We start from the raw sequence: 24,428 nt of genomic DNA on the forward strand, positions 1-24,428 counted from the left end.
ATTTCGAGTTGCAACTTGCTGCTTCCTCTGAACTCTATCTTCACACAAAATCTCTGTAGCTGCCACGAGACACATGCAGCAGCCATTAGAGCAGTCACACTACTCTAATTTGAGCCCTTCTCCGACTGATTTCCAGCTTGCCTCCTGTCCAGTGCCTTTCACCACCCCTTGATGCGAGATACTGATCTTATAACCCAAGTGCTAAGAGCCACCTGCGTGCAAAATCCTGCCTGGCTGCAGGGATGCAGGATGTTCACCACCCCAGGGATGCCGGGTGCAGGTCTCCAGGCATCACACCCCTCAAGATCACAGCCCCATGGTCCTCCAAATCCCTGCTGGGGACTCCTCTCTGCCACATCGCCTCCAGCCCGCCTGGCCCCAGCTCGGCAGCTGCTGTGCGGCAGCCGTTGGGTGTTATGCTAATCGATTCGCCGGTGCGGCGGGCCTCTCCCCATCTGCTCAGAGGATCCACCTGCTGTGTTTTCTCTATTTTTTTTTAAATGGTCGGATTAGGCCAGCGCTGCCCCAAGCGCTCCCAGCCTGAGCATGTAGCACGAGCCAGCTCGGACCTCACAGCACAAGCACAGGCTGGATGCAACCACATGTGGACCGTGATCCGCCTCTTTCCAACTCCTTATCTTGCGGCAATTATAGTCTCACCCTGAACGTCACCACACTGCTTTCTTTCCCCCTCCAAGTTTCATTACAGCTAGCTTTATTTATTTAACCTTTTTGGATAGCCACATCAAAGAACAAACATGCCTTCCACAACCATCTGAGGGATAAGCAGAAATGAAAGGTCTGATTTCTAAGCACTCATATTCTTCACAGTCCAATTGCAGTAGGCAGTGGTTAACAAGTCTTTTTTCTCCCTTGCTGGCCATAGAGGGATTGCTTGCGACACCTTTGCTGTCTCTGAGCAGAGTCTCACACAACTGCTGGTTCCCTTGAGACTGCTGCAAGTATTCAGGGAGGATAAGGAAATGGAAATAAGACAGTGCCCAGCGCTAAGAATGCAGCCTGTCCTTCTCAATAGGTGGGAAAACCTATTCCCAGATTATTACCAGAACAAAACTCCACTGTGCTACTTTTCATGTGCAAGGAATATGCCATTTACCGTGGTTCTAAGAAAAATTCCCCTTGGCTTCTCCCTGCCACAAGATCAGATTCTAAGGCAAGTACCCTCAGTGAGTAATGTTAACCTCCCTGGGCTCTGTCTCACCTCAATGGGAAACGTTACTGTTTCAGAAAGAGATTTAGAGCTGTCAGACTTTTGGTCTAGGTCAGTCTGTGAAGGACACTGGGTCCTGAGAGGGCCACTGGCAAGTAGCCTCCTCCAGGCTTAATGTAGCCCTTCAAGCATCCATCGTGGGTATGAAGTACAGAACTGGGGACCTTCTGCACAGTGAGGGATCAAAGTTACATTGAACAGCAAGACCAAGTGGTCCCCTGAGCTATAGATTGGTGCAAGCCTATATCCCAGATGCATTTGTCCAGGTGCTAGAGATGTTCATGAATCTTTCATCAGATGTGGACTCCTGTCTGAACTCATCACAAAGCCCTCATGTTGCTTAAGAGGTGCAAGTGAAGTATTTGTATTGTGATAAAGCCTCAGCCTGACCAAGGCTCCTTTGTCTGACTCCTAGGACAAAAAGCACTCCTACACCCAAAATAACATGAGTAGTCACAAGGTGTCATCTCCCTGCTCCCCCCCAGTGCTGCTGCAGAACTCGATTTCTTTTAAAAATCCAAGCATAGAGCACATTACTGAAAATTAAACCAACAAGAAAACAAAAAGGGTTCTCCTGAAATCAGCTCATAAAAAAAAAAATATTTTCTTTATACCCTGTTCCCCTTCTTGACTAAATCACACACACCAAAAAAAAAGAAAAATATATCAATTTTTTTTTTTGCCCTAGCTTAAGCTACCAAAAAATTCTCTCTAGGAGGATATTTCAAGAAAATAATAAGCATCTGGAAGAATGAGATTTATAATGGAGGTATTTTCTGAAGCATAACTATAGTGTTGCTAGCACAATGCTGTAATCAAGAATAATGGAGCCGTTCGCTCAGTATACAGGAATGGATTCAATTGTTCTCCGTGCACATACCTGTATTTTACAGATGTAGTCAAAAGCTTTAACTGCCAAAAGGCTCAAGCATTAGTGCTGAGACACAAAGCAGTGTAGAAGTGGGCTCCTTCATTTATCACTCACGTAAAGATGAACCTTAAATCTCAATTACGCACAAAAAGGGAAGAGGCAAGGCTGAACTTTTGATCCCTGCTGAACTGGTGCACCTGAAGGATAGCTCAAGATCACCTTTGCAGCTTGCACAGCACCACAGGACGATACCCGCGTGGCTTTGCCTCCTCTGTAGCCACGCAGGACCTTATAAACTGCCTGAAGGTTGTGTCTCGGACACAAAGCACTGGTTCAAGGGAAGATACAGGAAAGCAAAAGACTTACCTTCTTTTTGGAGTGCGATCTGTCCTCCTCCTTCGCTGCTTTGCTATTTTTCCCAGCTCTGGAAAGCTTTTGCTCCCCAGACTGCTTGATGGTGATTTTGATCTCAGGAGGGCAAATATAGTTCTCCAAGTTCTTTGGGGGCTTCTTAGCTCTCTTGGTGGTCTGAATCTTTAGTTTTAAACTCCCCTCTGTGAAGTTAGCTTCCTTGATGGAAAACTCCTGCTCCTCCAGCCCATCTCCTGCCACCCATTTCTCGCTGTCCGCGTTGGAAGTGGAATCCACATCTCTCCCAGAAGCCAGCTCATCCTCCTCTTCGGGCTCCATCCGCTCTCCACTCACTGGGATCCCTTTCCCCGAGCTTGCCGCAGGCAGCATCGTCTCCCCCGTGCAGCCGGAGGCCGGCGGAGGCTTGGCAGAGGTGACAGTGGCCGGCAGAAAATCCGCCTCGCCTCCCCTTTGCCGGGAGCTGCCCAAAGTCTCCCTGGGCTCCATAGCAGTACTGCAGTGCACTGGAGTTTTATCAGAGGGAAGGGGTGCGCAGGAGGGGACGGGGAGAGAAAAGGCAGGTAGGATCCCAGGGAACAGATGGCAACCGTCCGCTGAGTTCAACGGCCTAGTCGCCCAGAGGCTGCAAAGAGCTCAGAAGAGATCAGATCTGCCACTGTCAAAGGAAAGGAGAAGAAAAAGGAAGTTAGCACACGCGTATATACTGAATACAAGTGTGGAAATGACTGAAACGCAGCACGGCTGGGCTTCCCCTGCAACATCTCAAGGGCATTCCCTGATGCAAAGTGGGAACTGACGCTGGCCAGCATTTCTGAGGGCCAGGTCTGGTACTCTACAGCAGCCCAGCTGAGGAATTATAGCCACGTGCATCACTAAACTGATGAAAATGGATGATTAAAAAAAAAAAACAAAAAAAACAACAACAACAACAAAAAAGATGTTTATATGCAACCTCCTTCCACTCTGGTCTTGGGAAAGAAGTGAGGAAGAAACCAGTTCTCCATACCCATGAACCTCCTCTTATTTCGAAGTGTTCCCTGTCATTGTCCTGTTTTTTGTTTGGTTGTGTTTATTTATTTATTTATTTAAAGAAAAAAAAAAATAGAGAGGCAGACACTTGCCTCACGTTAAACAATAACCCAGTGATCAGAGCCCAGAAAACCCAGTGTTGCCCTATGAGGGAGGCAGGAGGGCTTCAAACTCCCCATCTCCCCACTTCACAGGCAAGGGAGACGCACTCGGCTGCCGGCTGTTGTGCGGGGCACTCTGCTTCGGATGAATTATTCAATACTCGCTGGGCCAGGCACACGCTGTCTGGAGCCTGAGATGCTCCCTGGGATGCTGCACATGTAGGAGGATCCACCTGGGTCCCTTTCAGGGCATGTCAGGGACCTAAGTACTGAGGGTGATGGAGGAAAGATGAAGTCAATAAGTCAATATTTTCCAGAGTTCCTCGTACCCTCGGGTACCACTGCTCTGTAACAAAGGCTTGGGCCAACTGAGGCAGGAACTGTGCTCTCACCCTTTCAGACGTGAGCTTTCTTTGAAACACCACAGATCAAACCCTTCTGGTTGAAAGCACTCAGCTTCTAATCTTGGCAAAAGTTAATAGGAGACTCCGGGAATATTCAGCTGAGGCAAAAGATGTGCCACTCAATGGCATAAAGAGACTAAACCAAATACCAAGCATTTGGTCCGGGAAAAAATATATATATATATATATTTACACACAGAGCATTCTTGAAGGTGTGGAATTTTTTTTTGTACTCTGTCCCTAAAACCTGCCAAGTAATCCCCCACCTCTCTACCCAACATAGCAAGCCACTTTAGGCTAAAAGTTAGCAGAAGGATATCTCAGAGAGAAATTTGCTGCTACTTTACTACCCTGAAACAGCTCCCTGGTGGGTCAGAAGAATATCCCTTCTGGCATAGGGAGAAGGAAACAAGAAGGCGCTGCCAGGAGTCGGTGCTGGGGGCGCAGACCTGCTCTCACAGCAGCAGCTCCCTACTAGATGAGCTAGGCTATGCTGCCAAACCCCACCCCTTGACCAACTGCAGGCAAGATCTGAGAACAGCCAGGGATTTCCCAGGCCATTTTTAGTAGCAATAAACTGTAAAGGAGAAATAGAGAACTTGCTACCTATCACCAAATCATAACAGTACTATAAATGTGGACTATTTTGCTTTAAAGCACAGCTCACTGAGAAAAATCACATGCCCTTGTGCCACTAGCTTCTTTCAGCTATTTAAAAGGACTTACGTAAACTCAAAAATTAAGAAGTAACAAAAAGAACCTTTTTCTTAAGTTACATAGCTGTATTTCCACTGGAGTATGGCCATGGATCACTTGTCTGACCCTAGCACATATGGCTAGTAATGGAAAGTCCTAAGTATCCTACAGCTCCATGAAATCATTGGTGACCTCCACCCAGGTCCCAGCAGACACAAATTCAAATAAACTTCCCATAAATAGCACAATCTGACAGCCCAAGCAGAAGGAAGAAAAAAAAAAAAAGAGCTATCATAGAGCCTGAACTGCCATCTGGCCTTAGAGGTACTTCTTGTAGCTCATGGTAGACGTACCTTGGCAGAACATCATGAAAACACTTATGCTTAAGATGCACATCTTCTGGCAATAGGGAAGAGGCTCATTTCCCAGAGCTGCTGTCACTCTGGCCTCATTTAAGGTGATCTTGAAGAACTAACAGACCCACAGTCTCCCACATGCCTGCCCTGACTCACCCTGTGGCCAGCAAGGCTCTCCCTTTCACCACCAATGAAACAAGGATAACGCTTACCTCATTCAGACCTATTGTAAGGTGGCTCAGTTAATGCCCTTACATAGTTCTGAACCCAAGTGTTTACCATGCGGTACTCACTAATTACTAACGCAATTAGTACATTAAAGCCACCCAGTTGCAAGGAGCTGCTCCACCTAATTGACCGACCTTGCACCTTGCCTCTCCTTTGTGCCTATGGAGGTGATGGGAGTCAGGGTTACCTTCCTCTTCCAACCGGTCCAATCAAAAAAAAGGCTGTCCTATTTATCTGCCAGTTCACATTGTTAATCTCCTTGGAGAGAGACGCAATGTACACACACTCTTGCGCTGCAACACAAACACAAGGTGGTAAAAGCTCAGTGGTGCAGCATTCCAGGGAGTTACTGCTCTGGTATGCACGCATGTACAATGGGCACTCTGTGCTGGCCTCCACCCACAGGCTTTTAACCTCTCTCGATGCTGGTGAAAAAGAGCAGGCCTCTCGCAGGGAGCATCTGCCTCAGCAGGATGTGGCCACCACACCCTCAGCCACCGAGGGTGCAGCGAAAGGACCACGGGCCATTGCGTAATGAACAAACCCTCTTGGGACCTTATTTCAAATGGGACAGGATAAAGTTCCTGACTCTGTGCCCAAAACTCAAAACACCATTCCCAGCTCAGTGTTTTATGGAGGCCTCATCCAAAGCCAGGCCTGCCCTAAGGGGTCTCAGCACCTCGGGATGAGCAGAAACCAGCAACAGCTGAATAAAGCCACTGTGTTACACCAGCATCAGATGGGTTCATGTGAAAACCAGCTTTAAAATCCTGCTTTAAAACATTGGCCTCCTGTCACGCTGAGAGCCAGCAGATGATGATATCACCAGACCCACAGGTAGCAACAAAGAACCCCGGTGCTCAAACGCTACACCGAATTAACTGGGTCATTGTTTTAGGTATCTCCTTACTCTCCTCCAGGGTTAATAGTTAAATGACTCGGGTGCAGGGACATTATACTCGTCTTTCTTGTTTGGGCAGGCTACAAGCGCTTTGACTAATTAGGAAACCTCACTTCAGGCTCCTGAACAAGTAACCTCCTGGGCGAAGTCCTGACCTCCCCTTTCCTCAGCTTGGGGCAGCTCTGCGGGAGCTGCTCAGCCCTGAGTTTTCAACTGCAGTGGCAATAGCTCTTTGCTAGGGCCTTCTCTAAAAGATATAGGGGTGTAAGCTTCAGAACTGAGGAAAATCAAGACCCCAAACCTCCCCTGTTGAAGTCACTGGGGAAACTTCAGGCTCTGGTTCAGCTTCAGCCTCCTGGGCTTCTCCCTCTTCCTCGCGTCCTGCATCTCCCCAGCTTTGCACTGGCCTGTAAGGGGAAGGCAATAAACACTTGTCCTCCAGCAGTTCTTCTGCCTTAGCTGGCAAAGCGCAGACAAGGATGCTGATTTTTTTCCAAGCTTCCTACCTTTATTTTAAACACCCAAGAGATGTGGGCTGCTGAGCCTTTTGAATGCCTACCCAAACTGTCCTGCCAGGCTCATGAGCATCAATTCCTGTTCAATAAGCAACTGCAGAGGTGCTTCCCCAGCCAAATTAAGCTCCCAGAGGAAAGTGTTACTGCTAGCAGGCTTCCTGCAGTCAAGTTAAATTTGAGGAGGATAATTCACAGGTGAATGACAACAAATTTCACAGACGTTGGCACTAGCTCTTAATTAGGGAGAAATTCACGCTTCCTCTGATAAGTACTGAGAAATAATCAAACGCCTGTGTGCTCAGCCTAGCTGCTCATATGTCTCTTATCAGCACCTCTGGGCACCTCAAACACACTCCTAGAGGCAAAGGCCTGAAGGAGAAGACCTCCCTTAGGGTCATATTAGATGTCTGCCATTAAGGGCTCCAAATGTGCTCCTTTCTCCTGCCTCAGGCAACTGCTCGCACTTGTAAGTATTCAGATATCAGTGCTGTTAAGTGATTAAACTGAAAATTTGCTAAGGATAAAAACAAAAGTGAGAGCCCACTGTCTGGCTGGAAGTAGAAGGAGGAGAAATCCACCTGTTTGGGATTCTCCATGCAATGAAAGCGGGCATAACACATGGCACAGCTTTTGCCCTGTGCCCAGTAACAATCGTGTTTGTAACAAGCAAACAGAGGTGCAGAGGCACCACTGCTTAGGCAAACACAAGCAAGCCAGGTTCAGCTGCCCAGCCTTTTTGCTGCTGCTCTGTCTGATTTGCTCAAACACATGAGCACCAGCAGAGAGCTCGGAGCAATTTTAGAAGATGTTGCCCAGATCCAAGAGTACACTAATCTCAGGCATGACTGTAGCTACAGAGATTGCTTTTGTTTTAGCTATAGAGTCCAAAATGCCTTATGAAGAAAATGAAAAAAATTAAAAAAGAAAAAAAAAATCTATTGAACAGGTTCCTTTCAAACAAAGGGAAACCGAGGCACGAGCCTGAGAGTATCATACCAAAAGTGAAGTGGAGCCCCACATGTGTCACATTGCCTTTGGGTCTCACATTCTGTCATGCAAAATACAGTTACGACATCCCTAATCCCTGCAAAATATCAGAAATCCTGGAAGCCTCTTTATGCGCCATCTTTTTAAAACCATTCACCACAAAGCACTGGAGACTATACAGCAATATTTAATTATGACATATCACCTTTCACTCCAAAGACTCCTGGGTTGCTTCCTCTATTATATATGCCACCGCTGAAAGGCAGCTGCCTCTGGGGCAGAGGCCAGCGGACAACCCACATTACACCCAAGGGAAAGTTTTGGTCAGAAACCTGCTTTTATGAGAAGTGTCAGTGAAACTTCAGAATCCATCATGGCAGACTTAAAAAAAAAAAAAAGAAAAAAAGAAAAAAAAAAACAGCCAGGCATGCAGCAAGCTGTGCTGAACTCAGCTAACCCACATTAGGAATACAAAAAGAGCCCCAACTTATTTCATCATTATTGCTTTGCAAAAAAATCTAGGAATTTCAAGCGCAGTGCTGTGACCACACAGCTTATGGTGCCGGGTCTGCACACTGCCAGATTACCCAGCAGCACAAATTTGATGCATATCAGGCACAGGAACATGATCACACTTTTATTGAATGGACCGGAGTGCACAAGATGGAGGTTAAGTCTTCCTTTGTGCAAATTCAAAAGCAGACCTAGAGGATGGGGACAACTTGTGAGTCATAAAGCCAGCACGGTGCAGGCAGGTGACACAGCCTGATCTGGTACAAAGCGTGCTGGGATAAAATTAAGCCACTGCATTATTTTATTTTATTTTATTTTGTTTTGTTTTGTTTTATTTTGTTTTATTTTGACCAGATTTGAACCAGGTAAATGAGTTTATACAGGATCAGTATCATGCAACAGCAGCATGTTTAATCTGCTGCTCAGAGACCTGGGGCTAGATTTATCTCATCTTTGAACCTCAGCCTTAGTTACTTCCTGTGCCCCTGATACTCTGCAAGAGCAACCCAGCTTTGGCAGGGAGCTGGAAAAATGACTGTGGCAGCTATTTTCCATCCACACTATAGATCCCACAGAAAACACCCTCTCTCTTGCACCTGACTTATGTCAGTCTGTATAGAAACAAGGTAGAAAGACTTCCCCTTCAAGAAACAAAATAATAATAACAATCTCTTATTAAAAAATGGTAGATAGTCTGGTGATGTTCAAATCCCAACCAAACATAGCCCTGAGCATCCTGCCCTAGATGACCCTGCACTGAGCAGCACAGTAGATTGGACCATCTCCAAAGGTCCTTCCAACCTCAGCCATTCTGTGTTTTTGTGATGTCTTTATTGCTCTTCATCTCCAACATTGGGCAAATTGGACTCACTACTGTATAACAATTTTAAATACACCGCTAAAACTCCCATCTATATGATAAACCTGGATATAGATGTGCATAAAACGTATGTGGATATACACCAGTTACTGTACGAGATCCTCAACTCGTACAGATAATTGTGTCCAGAATGACCATATGTGAAGGCCTGTAATCCACAGATTATCTACAAAGCCAACTAACTAACTAGGGCATGTGGTTCATTAATGGGGTGAGCTGATGCAGCAGAGGTTACACAGAAGAAAGGTGGCTGCTCTCCATGAGGTCCCCTGCCCTCCCCTGCTCTCCATGGCACCCGCTGCTCGTGCTCCAGTCCTTCCACTTCTGCCTCTGATTTCTCCTTGGTTATGTGAGGATTACTTCTGAAAGGGTGCAAGCTAGCTCAGGTGTGGTCTATCCACATGAAAATAAGGTGCAAAGATTAATGACAGCTACCAGAACAAAAGCAGAAATGTAATCTTCACTCGTTTCCTTTGGATCGCCCTGAGTCCAAGTGCTACCGGCCCTCTGCACCTCCACCAGCAACACCGAGTGAAACTGACTGATGGCTCTGTCTCAATGTGTCCAAACCCAGCAAAGGGAGCCAGGAAAAGCCACACTGGAGGGGAAAAGACAAGATAATCTGAAGATTTCTCACAGCCAGATGAAGCTGTGAGCATCCCTCCCCAAGATAAAGAGACAGAAATAAATGAGAGCCCAAAGCATATCCATAATTACGGAGGCATGTAAGTGTGCACATTACACATGTGTGTATCTGTCTTCTCAACATAGAGACATTAAGAGTAGATTATGGAATCATATTTGACTCCATAATTAGGTTTGAGAGTCCATAATTAGATCAGATAGTCACCTTTCTATGTAAGTAACTAACTATCGTGCCACACTGAAGGGAGGGCCAACTGAATGATTAAACAACTGACACGGCCATAAATCACGAGGCCCATAAAAGCAATACTGCCCAAGGTACAGCTGTGGCAACAGCCAGCCTAGCAAAGCACCCATCTGCGGTAGGAGGAGAGATGCCCATCATGTTGCCCAAGGACTTTTACAAGCTCCTGCCTGAGAACCATGCCAAGGTTTTATAAATCCACTCACTCACAACCTAGAGCTACATCTGGGTGTGAGGGAAGGGAGTGTGGCCACCAGACCTGTAAACACCTCCTGCTGCTCACTGCTGGTCCCTGAAGGACAAACCTCATCCCACTTGTGCCCTCCGAGGCCAATGCTGCCGCAAAGCTGGGCTCCATTCACCAGATTCACACCTCTGAATCAAGGGATAGTGATGTCAGAGAGCGTCATAAAAATGACAAAAAAAAACATCACCCTTGCATTGTTACCCATCATCCTTGTGCAGATTAGGCCTCCGGGACACAAAAAAGCAGAGTGAGATGCCAGCTGTGCTCCAGCTCATTGTAACACCAAGAGCCAAGCCAGGAGATTTGCCTACGTGGGGTCAGCGCCAGGTTGCTGAGCCTCCAGACTATGCATCGTCACTCTCAGCTTGATGTATATCCCAAGGTACCTCCCGATATTAACCAGCAGAATATCCTGAGCACTCTGCTGGGTGCAGCAGTGCGTGCTGCTGTGAGGACAAAGCTTATTCCAGTAACAAGAGCCATAAAACTTGTTGGGAAAAAGAGGCAACATGCATGAGAAGGGGACTTCAAGTGCTATCTCCATTCTACCCAGCTCTTGCCAAGTGCACCATCCTGGAGGTACTGGAAGCCACTCCAAGCTACAAATGGAAAGTTTTATGGGTATTTAGGGAAAGGATATTGGCACGGAGACCAGCCACAGAAAGCAAAGCCCTCTACAATTCCATCATCTGTGTTACCAAACTTTCCTAGATTGCCTCTGCTCTTGGAAAGCTGCCATCAGACACAGTAGCCTCCTTCTAACACCGTCGTGGTAGGGCAGTAATCTCTCTTTCTCCCTCTGATCAAACATTTCCCTCTGCTCTCTGAAATGTGTTGAAAATGATTCCTCTATATAAATCATTAACGAAAGCTTTGTATTTATTTACTGCCACTACCATGGGATTCCTTCCTCTTCTGTTTTTTCCCCTCCTCCATTATTTCATGTTCGCTTGCACAAGTGCCAAATACACCAGCTTTCCCTCCCTTCAGGAAAAACAAAGAAATAAATAAAATAAAACAACACATCTGATAGGGGATGCACCAGATCTTGGCTCAGCATCCATCCCTCAGAGCTGTAAGTGATGGCACAAGGAGGACCAAAAAGGCTTTGGTCCAGGATCTATCCTGTGCCCAGTCTAGAGGATGTACAAACAACACATCCCATGTTACCCAATTCTGCATGCTTCTGATGAGGCGAGGAATAAGGAAGGTTGGATTTTGTCCATGGAAGCTTGCACTGTGGGTTTCTGTGATAAGTAAGCCGCAGTATCTTGCTTGGTACTGTAAAATGTACCAAGAATCCCCAGCATCAAGAGGGGACTGTGGGAAAACAGAGCACATAAAGGGCATGCAAGAGGAAGAGCAATAATTTGGGGTATTTAGAGGAGGGCACTGAGACTGCTTCCTTTCCTTGCAGAACATATCAGTCCTTTGGCTTTGAGGGAGGAGAGGATGTCTGGGCCAGGGAAACAAGAAAGTCCCTTAGAGCCTTGTGGACTGCAGGAAGCAAACGCAGAGCAGGACACAGGTGGACATGGCTGGATGTGCACAAGGCAAAGGGCAGCCCACAGTGCCCAGACAGAGGAGTCAAGAGGTGTAAACATTAGACGGGAGCGTGCCAGTGGAAGACCCGAGGACAGGAATAAAGGCAAGACAGTCGGCAGCTGTTGTGGGCAGAGGAAAGGAGTAGCCTCTGTTGAGGCTGAAGAGGAAACAGTTACAGAAGTGCTGGGACAAGTTGAGTCAGAGGGGAGATAAGAGCCTGCTGAGTACCTGCACACCCCAAAGGCCTCTCCAGCTGAGCTACTTCATTGTGCTCTTCGAGAGGCATTGCACACGTCCGGGGAAAGGCATTGTACACATCTCGGTCCAGCTCCGTCCGAGGAGGCAAACAGGCAGGGAGCTTTCGAATCCCCATCTGAGCAGGGCCAGGACTTTGGGTCGTTACTCTCTTGTAACCCCGCAGACTTCAGGAGAATATTAAGGGTCAGGATGGGGGCAGAATTTGGGGGTCAGCTCAGACCTAGGTGCCCACGAATGACCTACAGGTCCCCATGCTCCCAGTCCAAGTCCTTCGCTTAGGACTCTCAGAGCCTGAAGGTCCCTACCACTGCATTCTGCAGAGGCAGAGGGTGCCAGGATACAGATGCATGTTTACATAGGGTCCTAGTCCCCACCTCAGGCTATACTGCAGCTAATTGTTATTGTAATATTACATTCTCTTTTGTTAGAGGTTTTTCTTTAGGCCCTGGAATGTCTGAGCGAGGCCTTAACAACATATTCTGGCCTGAAAGCCAAGCGTGAAAATTAGCATGTTTTAAGAGCAGATGTGACTTCAACTCTGATAAAAGGATGGAGGAGCAGGATCAGTGTTTCTGTGACTACCTCAATGACACAAAACTGGGATCTAATGTAAGTCAGCACCCATAGCAAGTGACATTTATGGCACTTACTCAGCAGGATTTGGAAGGAAGGTGCCTCGCTGTTAAAGCCAACAGACTAAAAGATCTTGGTTGACTTTAGGATGTCCACAATGACACTTTTAAATTGTCATAGCTTTAGAAGCCATGACCTTCATTTTTTTTGTTACCCTCACATGCTAAAAGAAGATGGGCCTTTGACAAGCCCTATGTTTATATCCATTTATCAGCTCGAAGTCCAGCAGGTTAGAATGTTGCCCTGTTTAAAAGCGTATGGTTAGAATAATTTAAAAGAGAAAAGTGTTTCCCCTTCTTCCCCCACTCTCACTTTTTCTGAATAAATTGGAAAAAAAGAAAAAAAAATGGAACAACTGACAGCTGGAGGGAATTTATTCAACCTTTCAGGAAGAAAATTGCCATCAAGCAAAGAAAAAGCTTGACATTTTGCAGCCCATTAGGTGAAGGTTTATGAAAGTTACAAGGATGTGAATATATGGGTTAATATTTTAAACTGTTTTGCAACCTTAGGAATAATGGGCATGTATAACACTTTGCCCAGATGCCTGTTACAATACTTTGCATGTATACAATCCCGATCAAACACTTACTAAACTCCCCTAGTTAAGCTCCACGTCTCTGATCCCTTCTGAAAAAGAACTGAAGAATTTAGCAGAGAATTATTTCCCTGTACAAAATTCTATTGAATCCACACTATAGAGCTCCATATTAAGGTTTTAGAGGAAAAAAAAAATACTACAGGAAGGATTTCCTTGTCTAGCAAAGTAATAGAATTTCAGAGGAGTTTCAGTGGAAACCCCACTGCATTCTCAAAAGCCAAAAATTTAGCAAGACTTGAGGAGAGGTGGGTATGGATAACAGCATCCCTCCAGAACACGCTGGGTCTGGAAACACACAGGGAAGTTAGGCCAGTGTCCAAGTCTTAAAAATCACATCAGTAGGATACTCAGGATATGTGGATTCATACGGAGAAAAGACATGCCTGTAACGCCTTGCAGTTTGACCTCTGGTTTAAGTATCATCATTTTCTCCCTTCCATCTTAAAACCAACTTCCCCATCTGCTAAAATAGTGGGACAGGAACAGAATGATTCATTGTATACATATGTATCTCTCAGTTTTAAAGGTTAAGGCTAACAAAAATTTCAAAGTAACATAAAACCTCAGGCTTCCGATCTTTAACCCATCTCTAATTTTGAGGTATTCAAGTGAGTCCTGGGTTACCCCATGCCTGCCTACCACACATTCTTCTGAACAGCTTTCCCAAGCACTATTACAGGAGATACTGTACTAGAGGAGAGGAAACTGTTCTCATCCACTGCCACATTCATATGGTCCTTAACCACCCAGGACTGCACATCAACGGGAGCAGCATCCCACTACTTCGGAGAAAGGGAGAGGCTGACTAAGGGTCTCCCCAGCCACAGCGTTCAGCCTCAACCCCAGCACCCATCTCTAACAGGCATTTCCATCCCAGTATCAGAGGATGCAGAGCAGAGCACTGGCCCACCCTGTGCTCCTGTATTCACTGGGGCAGGTCAGGGCCTCCCCACCATTTTTTGACCTCAGGTTTGTACCGAAATTGGTCACCTCCTGCATGGCTTTTCCACACATGAGCTCACTTTCAAAAAAAGTACATCAGACTCATGAGCCCTGCATGGAGAAGACAACTCAGGCTCATCCTCACTACTTGCACAATCCCTTGTTTCCTCACAAGACTCCTGTTCTGGATGCACATGTATAAGAGCCCCACCACTGTCACCACTCTTAAACAAGAGTACCTGGTCTGTGAGCAGCACCAGTGACTGAGTACTTCTCTGGTGTCTTCCTGTTCTGCCACCTGTGCTTCAGCCCCATCACTTTCCCCTTCATATCTCAAGTCAACAGGGTCATTGTCACACACCGACAACAGCACACAGGTTCAGAGGACAGGCAACTGGTCAAAGATCATGGAGATACAGAGGTCTGGGGCCTTGCAAAGTTCCCCAGCTGGGAACTTTGGGAAGAAAATGAGAGACAGAAAGATCAAAACCAAGCCTGGATCAAGTCCTTTCCATCTCTGTGGTATCTGAGGTCCAGTGTTTTAATTTGGCTTTTTGTAGAGAGTTGACTAATCCGAGAACTCTTTGAAATGTTCAATTTCATAAAAGACAACAAAAGCCTAAATGAAATAATGTCAGAAGATTGCTTTTCGTATTCAGCTGCCCCACAGCTTACAGTAAAAGCTCATCATTGTGTTTGGACAATCTGTGCTGCAAAGTAAATCCATCTCCAAAAGGGAAAAATAGCCCTGAACTCTGCTCACTCTCAAGAGCTGATAAACAGAAATCGCCACCCCCTACTTCCTTCACACATTTCTCCAGCTCTGAAGGACGAGACGTCAAATTCTCTGACTGCTTTTATTCAGTTTAAGGAATGATGTAGCCTTCCTTTTTCAGCCCCAACCGTGAATCCCCCAAGCCTTGCTCTCCCTACCAGTTAAACAGGACCACCAAATCCAGGCAGCTGTTGGGGAGCTGTGCTTGTTCACAACACCTGATAGCTGAGCAGGTCTGAAGCCACACCAAGTGAAGCTTTTACATGGGAGAAGGAAAAAGAAGCCATCTCTAAGGGTTTGAGAGCATCTCAAAAGCAATTGTGCTAACAACTCACACTTTCAATGTGATTTCCTATAAGAAGGCAAAGCAATCCCAACCTTGAAAGTTTGGAAATCATTTTCAGATCTGACAGTCCCCCCAGGCTAAAACCTGGAGTTGAGGGGTTTTAAAGCCCATCTTTAATCAAGATGACAATTTCCTAAAAGGATGAGTCATTTTATTTCCTCAACAATAATAAGAAAGGAAACTTTTTTTTTTGTTTGTTTCTTCAAGTTGGAAGGAGAGAAAGTAACAAAAGCAGAACCTATAATAGCAGCAAAACCAGTCCCAGTAGAAACCACAAGCCCTGCAGCAAAACATTGGGAACGTTCTCTGATGAAGTTCTCCCACAGACTCCTGCCTTTCTTGCTAGGCTTTGGACTAGCTCTAAACCTTGGATCGCTGATGCCCTAAAATCACCTGGATTTCCCAGCAACAAGTCGGCTTAGGCTAGGTTTTGCGGTGGGTCTCATCTGACCACCCATTACTTCTCCGTGCACAACCTTGCGGCACTTCTCCCCTTGTCAAACGCTGTTTAATTGCAGCACTTAAATGCTTAAAACCCAGCATCCTCACATGTTACTGTAGGCAAAAATAACAGGCTGAACTTTCTGAACACGGCTTAAATCCTATTGAATTGGCCCTGCTGCAGGCTGTGCATCATGGAGCACATTTTGGCAGGTACTAATGCTGCTTTTCAACATTGTTGCAGACCCGCAGATCACAGATACTCCAGAGATGGGTAGTTAAGGGACAGCAAGAAGGACGCCTGGGCATATGGTTAAACAAATCAGTCATCAATTCACTGGGAGAGCTTTCATTTCCAGCACAGCAATCTGTTGGATCCCAGAACTGTTTTTACGTGGTTCATTAGACAATAGCCTTTCTTGCTACTAGTTGGGTCAAGAGTCAAAATTGCTGTGTAATTGCAAGTCTCCAAGCACAAGGCAAGAGTTTTTCAGTCCTGGAGGGTGTTGTCCAAAGGGGAAAGAAAACAGAAGGGAAAGATTATGTGTGAGCAATTGAGCCCTACTGAGAGGGCAAAAAAAGTCACTGAAACTGGGATTAGCCAAATCTTGTAATGGAAAACAAGAGTCCTGTTGGTAAGCTGGCACTTACACCTAAGAGACATGTGTGCTGGGGAAAGGAGCTCAAAGGATGGGTTCAAAACAGACTAGAAGAGGAGATTAAGCAGCATCTGAAGCCAAAAAATGATGGTCAGACTTTTTCAAGCATTTAACTTCTTGAGTTAATTAAGCATGTGGCCCTAGCAGTTATTAAAGAAGAACTGTTCCCAACTTAATCAAAGTACATTATTGGAAATGATACTGAGAAACCTCAGTAGAGAAACCCAGCAAGTATCAAGTCAAGCTAAATAGCTCAGTTATGATTATTATTAATAATAAATCATGGCCACTGTTTCTTTTGTTTGCCAACAACTAGCATAGTTTATGGCTCTGCACAAACCTAACACACCATTTTATTGCATTTCAGAGAGTGCATCCTCCTAAAATGATAATGTGTTAATAATCTATGCTGGGCTTTTTGGCAGGAACCAAAGAGCTCAAACAACTTGAAATAACATCAGCAAAAAATTATTTATTCCCCATCCCTAGTTGCAGAGAAAACAGAGGTTTTCTTGGCTCAGTTACTTCTCAATAGATTTCTGGTTTCAATTAAAACTTTCAGTCTGAGAAGTTAAAAAAAAAAAAAAAAGAAAAAAAAAAAAGCCAAAGCCAATAAGAGATGGAAGAGAAGTCTCCATTCACTGTGTGTTTCTGCTTCCCCCACCACCCCCCCCCCCCCCTTTTACATAACCCTTCCGAGCTAAGAGCAGAGGCTAAAGCACAACTACATTGTTTGGAGGGTTTTTCTCCTTTTGGCTAAAAAGCAAATGGCCAAAAAAGAATTTAAAAAAAAAAAAAAATCATGGGTGTCTCCCTTCATGCAGAAGGCTGGCGTGTAGGTTTGCAGCCTGAGATGATTTCCCCCCTTTGCTTCTGCAGGTTTGGGGCAATGCTCTCTGATCGTCCCGGCCTGGGGCAGGCGGGTTGGGGGCAGCAGCCGCTCGGGGCTGTGGCCCCAAAAGCCCTGTCCCCACAGAGGGCTGCTGTCGCTGTCGCCGCCAAGGGGTCGCGATACGCTCCCTGGCAGCGGAGGGCTGGCAGCTCAGTGCCTCACACACCTGACAGACATTTCAGGCGGAGCCCCCACAGGCCCCCCAACACCTCAGCCCGGGGTGGGGGCACCCCATTGTGGTGTCACCCCCCCCCCGGGGACCCAGAGGGGCCGGGGGACCCTGTCTGACCCCAGCCCCAGGGCCGCTGCTGGCTGCGAGGTGCCCTTGGAGCATCAAGCGTTGGGCCCACGATTATCAGCGGCGTTTATTGGAAGCGGAAACAAATCGGAAATCCTTCTCTCAGCGGCCTTTGTAGGGGCAGGGATACGCGCAGGCAGCGGCAGGCTGCGCTGAGCACAGCGGGGCGGACGGTGCCGGGGTGCTGCACAGACACACGGACACTCACACACACTCGCTGAATCCCACACTGGCACACTCACTCACTCACCACACACGGAACAGGGTGGGAGGTGGCCACTGCCTCGCCTCAGGGACCTGATCTCCCCCTGCCCGTGGCATGGGGGGAGTGTAGGATGGGGTGTGAGTGAGTGTGTAAGTGTGGGTGTCTGTGAGGGTGTGTGAGAGTGTGTGTATGTGAGGGGAAGGGTATGTGTGAGCGTGTGATAGTGTGTGTGTGCATGTGGGTGTGCATATGTGTGTGTGTGAGTGCCTGTGTGTGACGGTAGGTGTGAGGGTGTGTGTGTGTGAGAGTGAGTGTGCGTGTGTGTGCATGTGATTGTGCATGTGGGTGTGTGCATGTGTGCAAGTGGGTGTGAGTGTGTGTATACGAGTGTGTGTGAGCAAGCATGTATGTGTGTGCTGAGTGTATGTATGCGCAAGTATGAGTGCATATTTCTGAGTGTGTGTGCATGTGTCTGAGTGTGTGTGCATGTGAGCGTGTGCATGTATAAGTGTGTGTACATGAGTGTATGCGTGAGTGTGTGTATGCATGCGTGTCTGTGTCTGTCTGTGTATGCATGTACGTGTGAGTGTGCATGCATGTGTGTGAAAGAGTGTCAGAGTGCGTGTGTGTGTGCCCAGGGCTGGGCAGGGAGCCTTGCACCAGGGCTGGGGCTGACAACAGCTACCCTCAGCTGCAGCCTGGGTTGTGCCCCCTTGGCACACACACCCCCACACATGCACAAACATACACACAGACATACTCTCACACACCCACATGTATGCACACTTACACACACTCACACACACATACACAGAAACACACACTCATGCACACACACGCATTGACACACTCTCACACTTGCGCACACACATTTGCACACACACACACTTGCACACACACATGTATTCACATACTGCCACACACACTCACACACATATTCACATGTTTGCACACTCACACACACAGTTTGCACACTCGCAGTCACACACAGCCACACACACTCTCAGACACACTCACACACACACATACCCATATGCACACACACACTCATATACACTCGCACACATACGTGCATACACACACACATACATTCACACATACACTCACACACACTCTTACACTCACACTCACTCCCCCCCCAGCTCCTCCCCCTCGTTCCCCCCCCCAGCTCACTGGGGGCCACCGGGGGCCCCGTGGCAGCGCGCAGGGACTAATTACCCCCAATTAACGCGCCTCGCTCCGGCACCGAGCAGGGAGGGTCGGGAGGGGGGGGTCCCACACCTCTAAACCCCCCACACACCCCCAGCTCCCCCCAAGCCTCCCCCGTGCCCGCTCCCGCTGCGTCCTTCCCAATGTCAGAGGGGCAGCGGCGCCCCCTCAGCGGGCAGCGCCGAGCACGGGGGGGTGCACGCCCACCCTCACGCCCACCCGCTCACACTCACACTCACACTCACACGCACGGATCCCGAAAAGGTTACAGGGTTGCTCTCTAGCTCCACTTAACCTGCAATTTACGAAGCCGGGGGAGGGGGGGGCTCTCCTCCCCTGCTTTCCCCACGCCGAGCTGCCACCTCCCCGCGGCCCCGCTGGGGGAACACATACAGGCTAGCAAATTTGGGGGGGGGTGGGGGGGGCAAAAGGTGGGGGACACATTATCCAACTCCGAAAAAAATTGCAACCCCTTCCCAGCAGCACGCTCGTAACACCCACCCCCCCCCCAGCCCCCCAAAACGCGCCCATGCACCCCCCCGGCAGCCACAAAGCATGGGGAGGGAAGGGGTCGGGGAGAGAAGGCTCGCATGCATCGCAGGGCAGAGAAAGCCCCCCCAGTCCCCCCATAAATAAAGCCCTTTCCGCGCCATTGCAAAGTCACAACACGAAAAAAAAAGGGAGACGGCATTAACTTTTGCATGCAGAGGGGAAAAAGGCAGGGGGGGTAAAGGAGAGGGGGGGGTAAGAAGCGAGGGGGTGAGACCCTCCCGCAATCCGGATCAGCAAAACAGACCTTTCCTCGATGCCTCCCGGTTTTTGTCGCTTTTTTTTTTTTTTTTTTTTTTTTTTTTTTTTTTTACTAACCCATATCCCCCCAAAAAACGGCAGCGGGGGCTTCTTAGCAGCTTCCTCTTCTTCTTCTTTCTTCCTCCTCCTCCTCCTCCTCCCTCGGCTTTCCCCCCTTCTTGTCTCTTCTCTTTTAGATCCCGGTTTCGAGCCCTCGCCACAGCCCCCAAAGGTGCTTTTGCTTGTGTTGCGGCAAACCCATGGCGGTGTTCATCTGTCAGATTAGGGGAGCGCACGGCCGCGCAGCACACGCAGAGCGCAGAGGGAGGAGGGCGGGGGGAGGAGGGAAGGCACCCGGGGAGAGGGAGATGGACGGACAGACAGCCGGCTGGAGAGCTCGCTAGATAAATGATAGATAGATAAATAGAGCGAGGGAGAGCGAGAAAGGGGGGAAAATGGCGTCTTGGAAGCCGGAATCCCGGAGTAAATCAAATTAACACGCAACACCCAGAGAGCAGTCCCGGCTAATTTTAGCAGGATCCAAAATAAAATGGAAAGGAAAAGGGGGGTGGGAAGGAGGAGAAGGAGGAGGGGGGGGTGAAAGAAAGGAGGAGGGGGGGAAGGAGGCAAAAAAAAAAGGGGGAGAGCAAAAATAAAAATAAAAAATCAATGCACTGGATAAAATCCTGGGTTTGAAATCGATGGAGCTTGTCTCTGGCTCTCTGGCTCTCTCGCTTTTCCTTTTCTTTTCCTTTTTTTTTTTTTTGAGTGGTGGCCCTTTTTTTTTTTTTCTGCCTGTTTGTTGTTGCCGGCTGTTTGGGGGCCTTTTGCAGGGGGGCGCGGGGAGGGGAAGCGTTTTCGCTTTTGCTTTTTTTCCCGGCGAGGAGTTGAAAAAAAAAAAAAAAAAAAAAAGGAGGAAAAAAAAAACGAGAAAAAGGCTTTTTTTTTCTTTTTTTCTTTTCTTTTTTTTTTTTTTTTTTTTTTTTGGCGGCGAGGAAGCTGTTCCCTTTATTCCTGCTCTCTTCTCCGGAGCGGGCCCGGGTGCTGGTGCCGGAGGAGCTCCGGCGGGCTGCGGGGCTGCGGCCGCCCGCTCCCCCCGGCGCGCCGCCCCGCACCGCCCCGCACCGCCCCGCGCCGGACCGGGGGAGGGCAAAGGGGGGGCGGGGGGACCCCCCCCCAACACCCCGGATCTTTAACGGCCAAGTGGTCGGTGCTCGCACACCCGATCCCCCTCTCGGCTCGGCAAGGGGGTGTTTTTGGGGCCCGCTTTTTGCTCCCCGATGATTTTTTTATTTTATTTTTTCCCTTTCTCTGTCTTGTATTTTGTCTTTGGGTCTGGGTTCCCCGCTCCCTCCCTCCCTCCCTCCCTCCCTCCCTCCCTCTCTCTCCCTCCCAGCGAGGGGCGGTGATTTGTTTAAGCAGATCTGGGGGCTGCTGGCTCCGGCCCTCTCTTTCCCCGGTTTCTGTCTCTCCCGGAGTCCTGCAGCATTGCCGGGGGTAGGTTGGGGGGGGTGGGGGGCGGAATAAATGGTAATGATCAAGCACACGCACACACACACACACGCTCACACTCGGTGTGGCTGCAATGCTCAGCCCTGGGTTAATGTACTCAACAGTGCCACTACCTGACACAACAGCAGCACTGATGGGGGCAGGGGAGAAAAGGCAGAGAAGGTGAGAGACTGGGCTCAGAGCTGCTCAGCCCACCCCAAAGTCTCCCCCCCCACTCCCCCCTGCACATACCCTTGTCACACCGCAGCCCTTGCGGGCTCGTGCCCCGGGCAGGAGGATTTTAGGGTCCGGTGACGGCTGCTCAGACCTGATGTGGGGCTGGAGGGGCAAGCAAAGACCTCGACAGCTTTGTGGAGGTGAGAATGAAACCTCCCCCTGTATTAATCGGTAGTAGTGCCCAAAATACAGCTCAAAATCTGCCCTGGGCCAGGGGATGTGAGGGCAGGAGCCGTGCAAAATACAAACCCTTGGGTTTTTTCTTTCCCTGCCTTGCTTTTCCAGCAGTCTTGATGCCATTGCTGTTTGGGCTACCAACTTGGCAAACCCTTACTCACAGGTGTAAATTGTTGGCTTGCCCGAGTAATCATGAGGGTGACAAGGAGGAACCCCAGAAAAGGAAGGCTTGTGGGATGGAGCTGTGCAAGGGTACTTACAGGTGAAGGTGACGTTGGAAGGACCCTGCCTGGGTCCCTCTGCACGTTTGATCCCTGGCAGCAATGGTGCCATTGCCTTCCACTGCCATCCCATCCCCAGAGCATTTCAGGAGGCTCAGAGCACACAGAGTTTCTCCCCTCTGCTCTGGTACAAACGGTAACTACAGGCCGTCATCCGAGTGACCTGAATTCAGGGCCAGCTGATGCAAGGACTACCCGGGTTGACCCTCACAAGCCACAAGGGCAAATTCATATGCCATAGCCCCTTAAATGTGCAACAATGGATGTGTCCTTCTATACTACAGGTCCCAGTGTAGATCCAGCTGGGTGGGAGGGCTCTGTATGGCCTAGGAGATGCCAGAATATCCCTCACCACCCCTCAGGAGACTCAACTAAATGGGCAAGTATGTGTCCTTAGCCCCACTGTGCTTTCTGGGAAAATGCTTTCTGGAAAAATCTCCTAGATGAAAACCACCCTGAGCCATTTTTCCTTTTAGATCTCTCTAGATGACTCACCTCTGCTATGCTGCCTGCAAATCTTAAACTGATGAGGTTGGGTAGAGGCAACAGGCCGTGTCCGTCCTTCTTCTCCTGTGGTCCTGTCCTCCCGCTTCTCTCCACCAACAGCAGAACACAAATAAACAAATCAATAAAATACACAAAAAAACTACGACCAACAGATCAGCCCCACCTCCATCCCAAACAAATACGCAACCCAAAAACTTTTGAATCGGAAATGTCACACTGAAAATGTTGACATTTCTGATTGAAGCCAAACAAGAATTGTCATTTCAAATCAGCACTTTGACATGGAGTGGAGGCTTGTTTGTTTAAATCAAATCACCCAACTGGAGCTACGTTTTGTCATTTTCTATCCAAACACAATGAAGAGAAATAGTTTCAACATTTCTTGGCAGAGCTGAGAGTGACATTTTCCTGGGAAGAATTTTAGTTTCGAAAAATTTTGGCAAGTAAATCTTCTGCACTGAAGACCTCCATTGACCATCATCTTCCTCCTTGGAATAAGCCTACCTACAAGATTAGGAAATAATTGGTTTTATTGAATTAACACAGAAAATCACACTCTGGACCAAAATACTCTAACAAGAAAAAGAACAACAACAACATCAATTTTGATTTTCCTTTGTTAGAAAATTATCTTTTGCTCATATTTAATAAGTTTGGGGTAAAAACTAACTCTTCAACCTTTGCTCTTTTTATCTTGTTTTTCTTTTCTTCTTGAGACTATACATATACATATGTATTTAAGCAGTGCCATTTAAATAATTTCAAACCTAGAAGTTCAATTTGGAAAGCAATCTAGATAATGACTTATTTAATGATCACTTGCTTTGAAGACATGGGGGAGTCTAAATCTAAAACGAAAAAAAAAAAAAGCTTCAAAACTGTTACAGGAACTTTTTGATTGATCAAAGTTATTTTTAGGTCTGTGTTACATATGACTTGCAAACACAGAAATATCACACCTAATTACCTGTACACCACAAACTCTGAGAAAAGCCATTGGACTAAATCTTATAAGCAGAAAAAGAGCCATTCCTTCGAGTGATCACTCTGTATGATGTGTGAGCATAAATCATTATGCACACAGGGTTAACTTCAAAGGATTTCTTACCTGTAGTTTTGTCTTCTATATCTAGAACATTTTGCTTTTTAAAAAAATCTCACATTCTGATTCTGCAGTGTGTCAGGGAGTTAGTACAATCTGAGTGGTTAATCTGCAGAAAGGAGTATACTTTTCTTTGTTATTTTCACTTAAAAAACACCATGGCATTCATAAAGTTGGTTTGGTTCCTGCAGTGGACCTGAGATGTGCTTCCTATTTGTGTCTGACAATCTGTACGTAACCTTGACTCCATGAGACAGGCAGATGTTTTATAATGAAGGCCATAAGCCTGTTATTTTTATATAAATAGTATATTGAGTTAAATATGTATACAAGCCTTTCTAGGTTCAAGGTATGAATTAATGTTAGGCAGAATTGTTGGGTGATGTGTAAATGAATGCAAAAGGATAAAGGTATCTTGCAAGGCCCCAGTGAAACACTGGCAGTGTTTTATGTGCTTCAAAAATGAAAACAAATCATTAAAAAACACTATTTACAATTGGTTTAACTGCTTAAAGCAGACCATTTTGTTTATGTGTTTTAGCTTTTTAGCTCTCTAGTGCACTTCTGAGTTTTACATAGAAGATATCTACCTATCTACACACACATCGACTCTTAGGCATACGCTGGTTAGCAATTCGTTGGATCTCATTGCAACACAAGAGATGAGAGATTATATTCCAAGACAGTTGAAAATAGAGAGAAATGTAAATGTATTTTCCATTTTCTGTTCAAGAATTGGAAAATTAGCTGTTTGAACACTTGGTCAAAAAATAAAAATAACAGTGATTTTAAAAGTTGCCGTTTTGTTTTCCAAATCCCT

The 24,428-nt window shown here is 47.2% G+C and overlaps 1 protein-coding gene across 6 annotated transcripts in view; it reads right to left on the reverse strand.

The window, feature by feature from the left end:
- The window catches only part of SETBP1 (SET binding protein 1), a 119,736-nt gene extending 98,591 nt beyond the window's left edge, over positions 1–21,145 (reverse strand). For 3 of the 6 annotated variants that reach the window (XR_013943343.1, XM_080573391.1, XM_080573394.1), the window contains exons 1-2: positions 19,892–21,143; positions 2,469–3,129 (exon numbers count right to left, since the gene is read on the reverse strand). Coding sequence is in view for 4 of the 6 variants with exons in the window: in XM_080573391.1 (XP_080429517.1) it covers positions 2,469–2,960 (492 nt within the window). In the remaining 2 variants the exon portion in view is untranslated. Of the gene's footprint in view, positions 1–2,468; positions 3,130–19,891 lie in introns of all 6 variants that reach the window. The other 3 variants (XR_013943344.1, XM_080573393.1, XM_080573392.1) reach the window with 3 other exon arrangements.
- Positions 21,146–24,428: the final 3,283 nt, after the last annotated feature.

The sequence above is a fragment of the Anser brachyrhynchus genome, assembly GCF_964034855.1.
Source record: "Anser brachyrhynchus genome assembly, chromosome: Z".
Classification (NCBI taxonomy): domain Eukaryota; kingdom Metazoa; phylum Chordata; class Aves; order Anseriformes; family Anatidae; genus Anser; species Anser brachyrhynchus.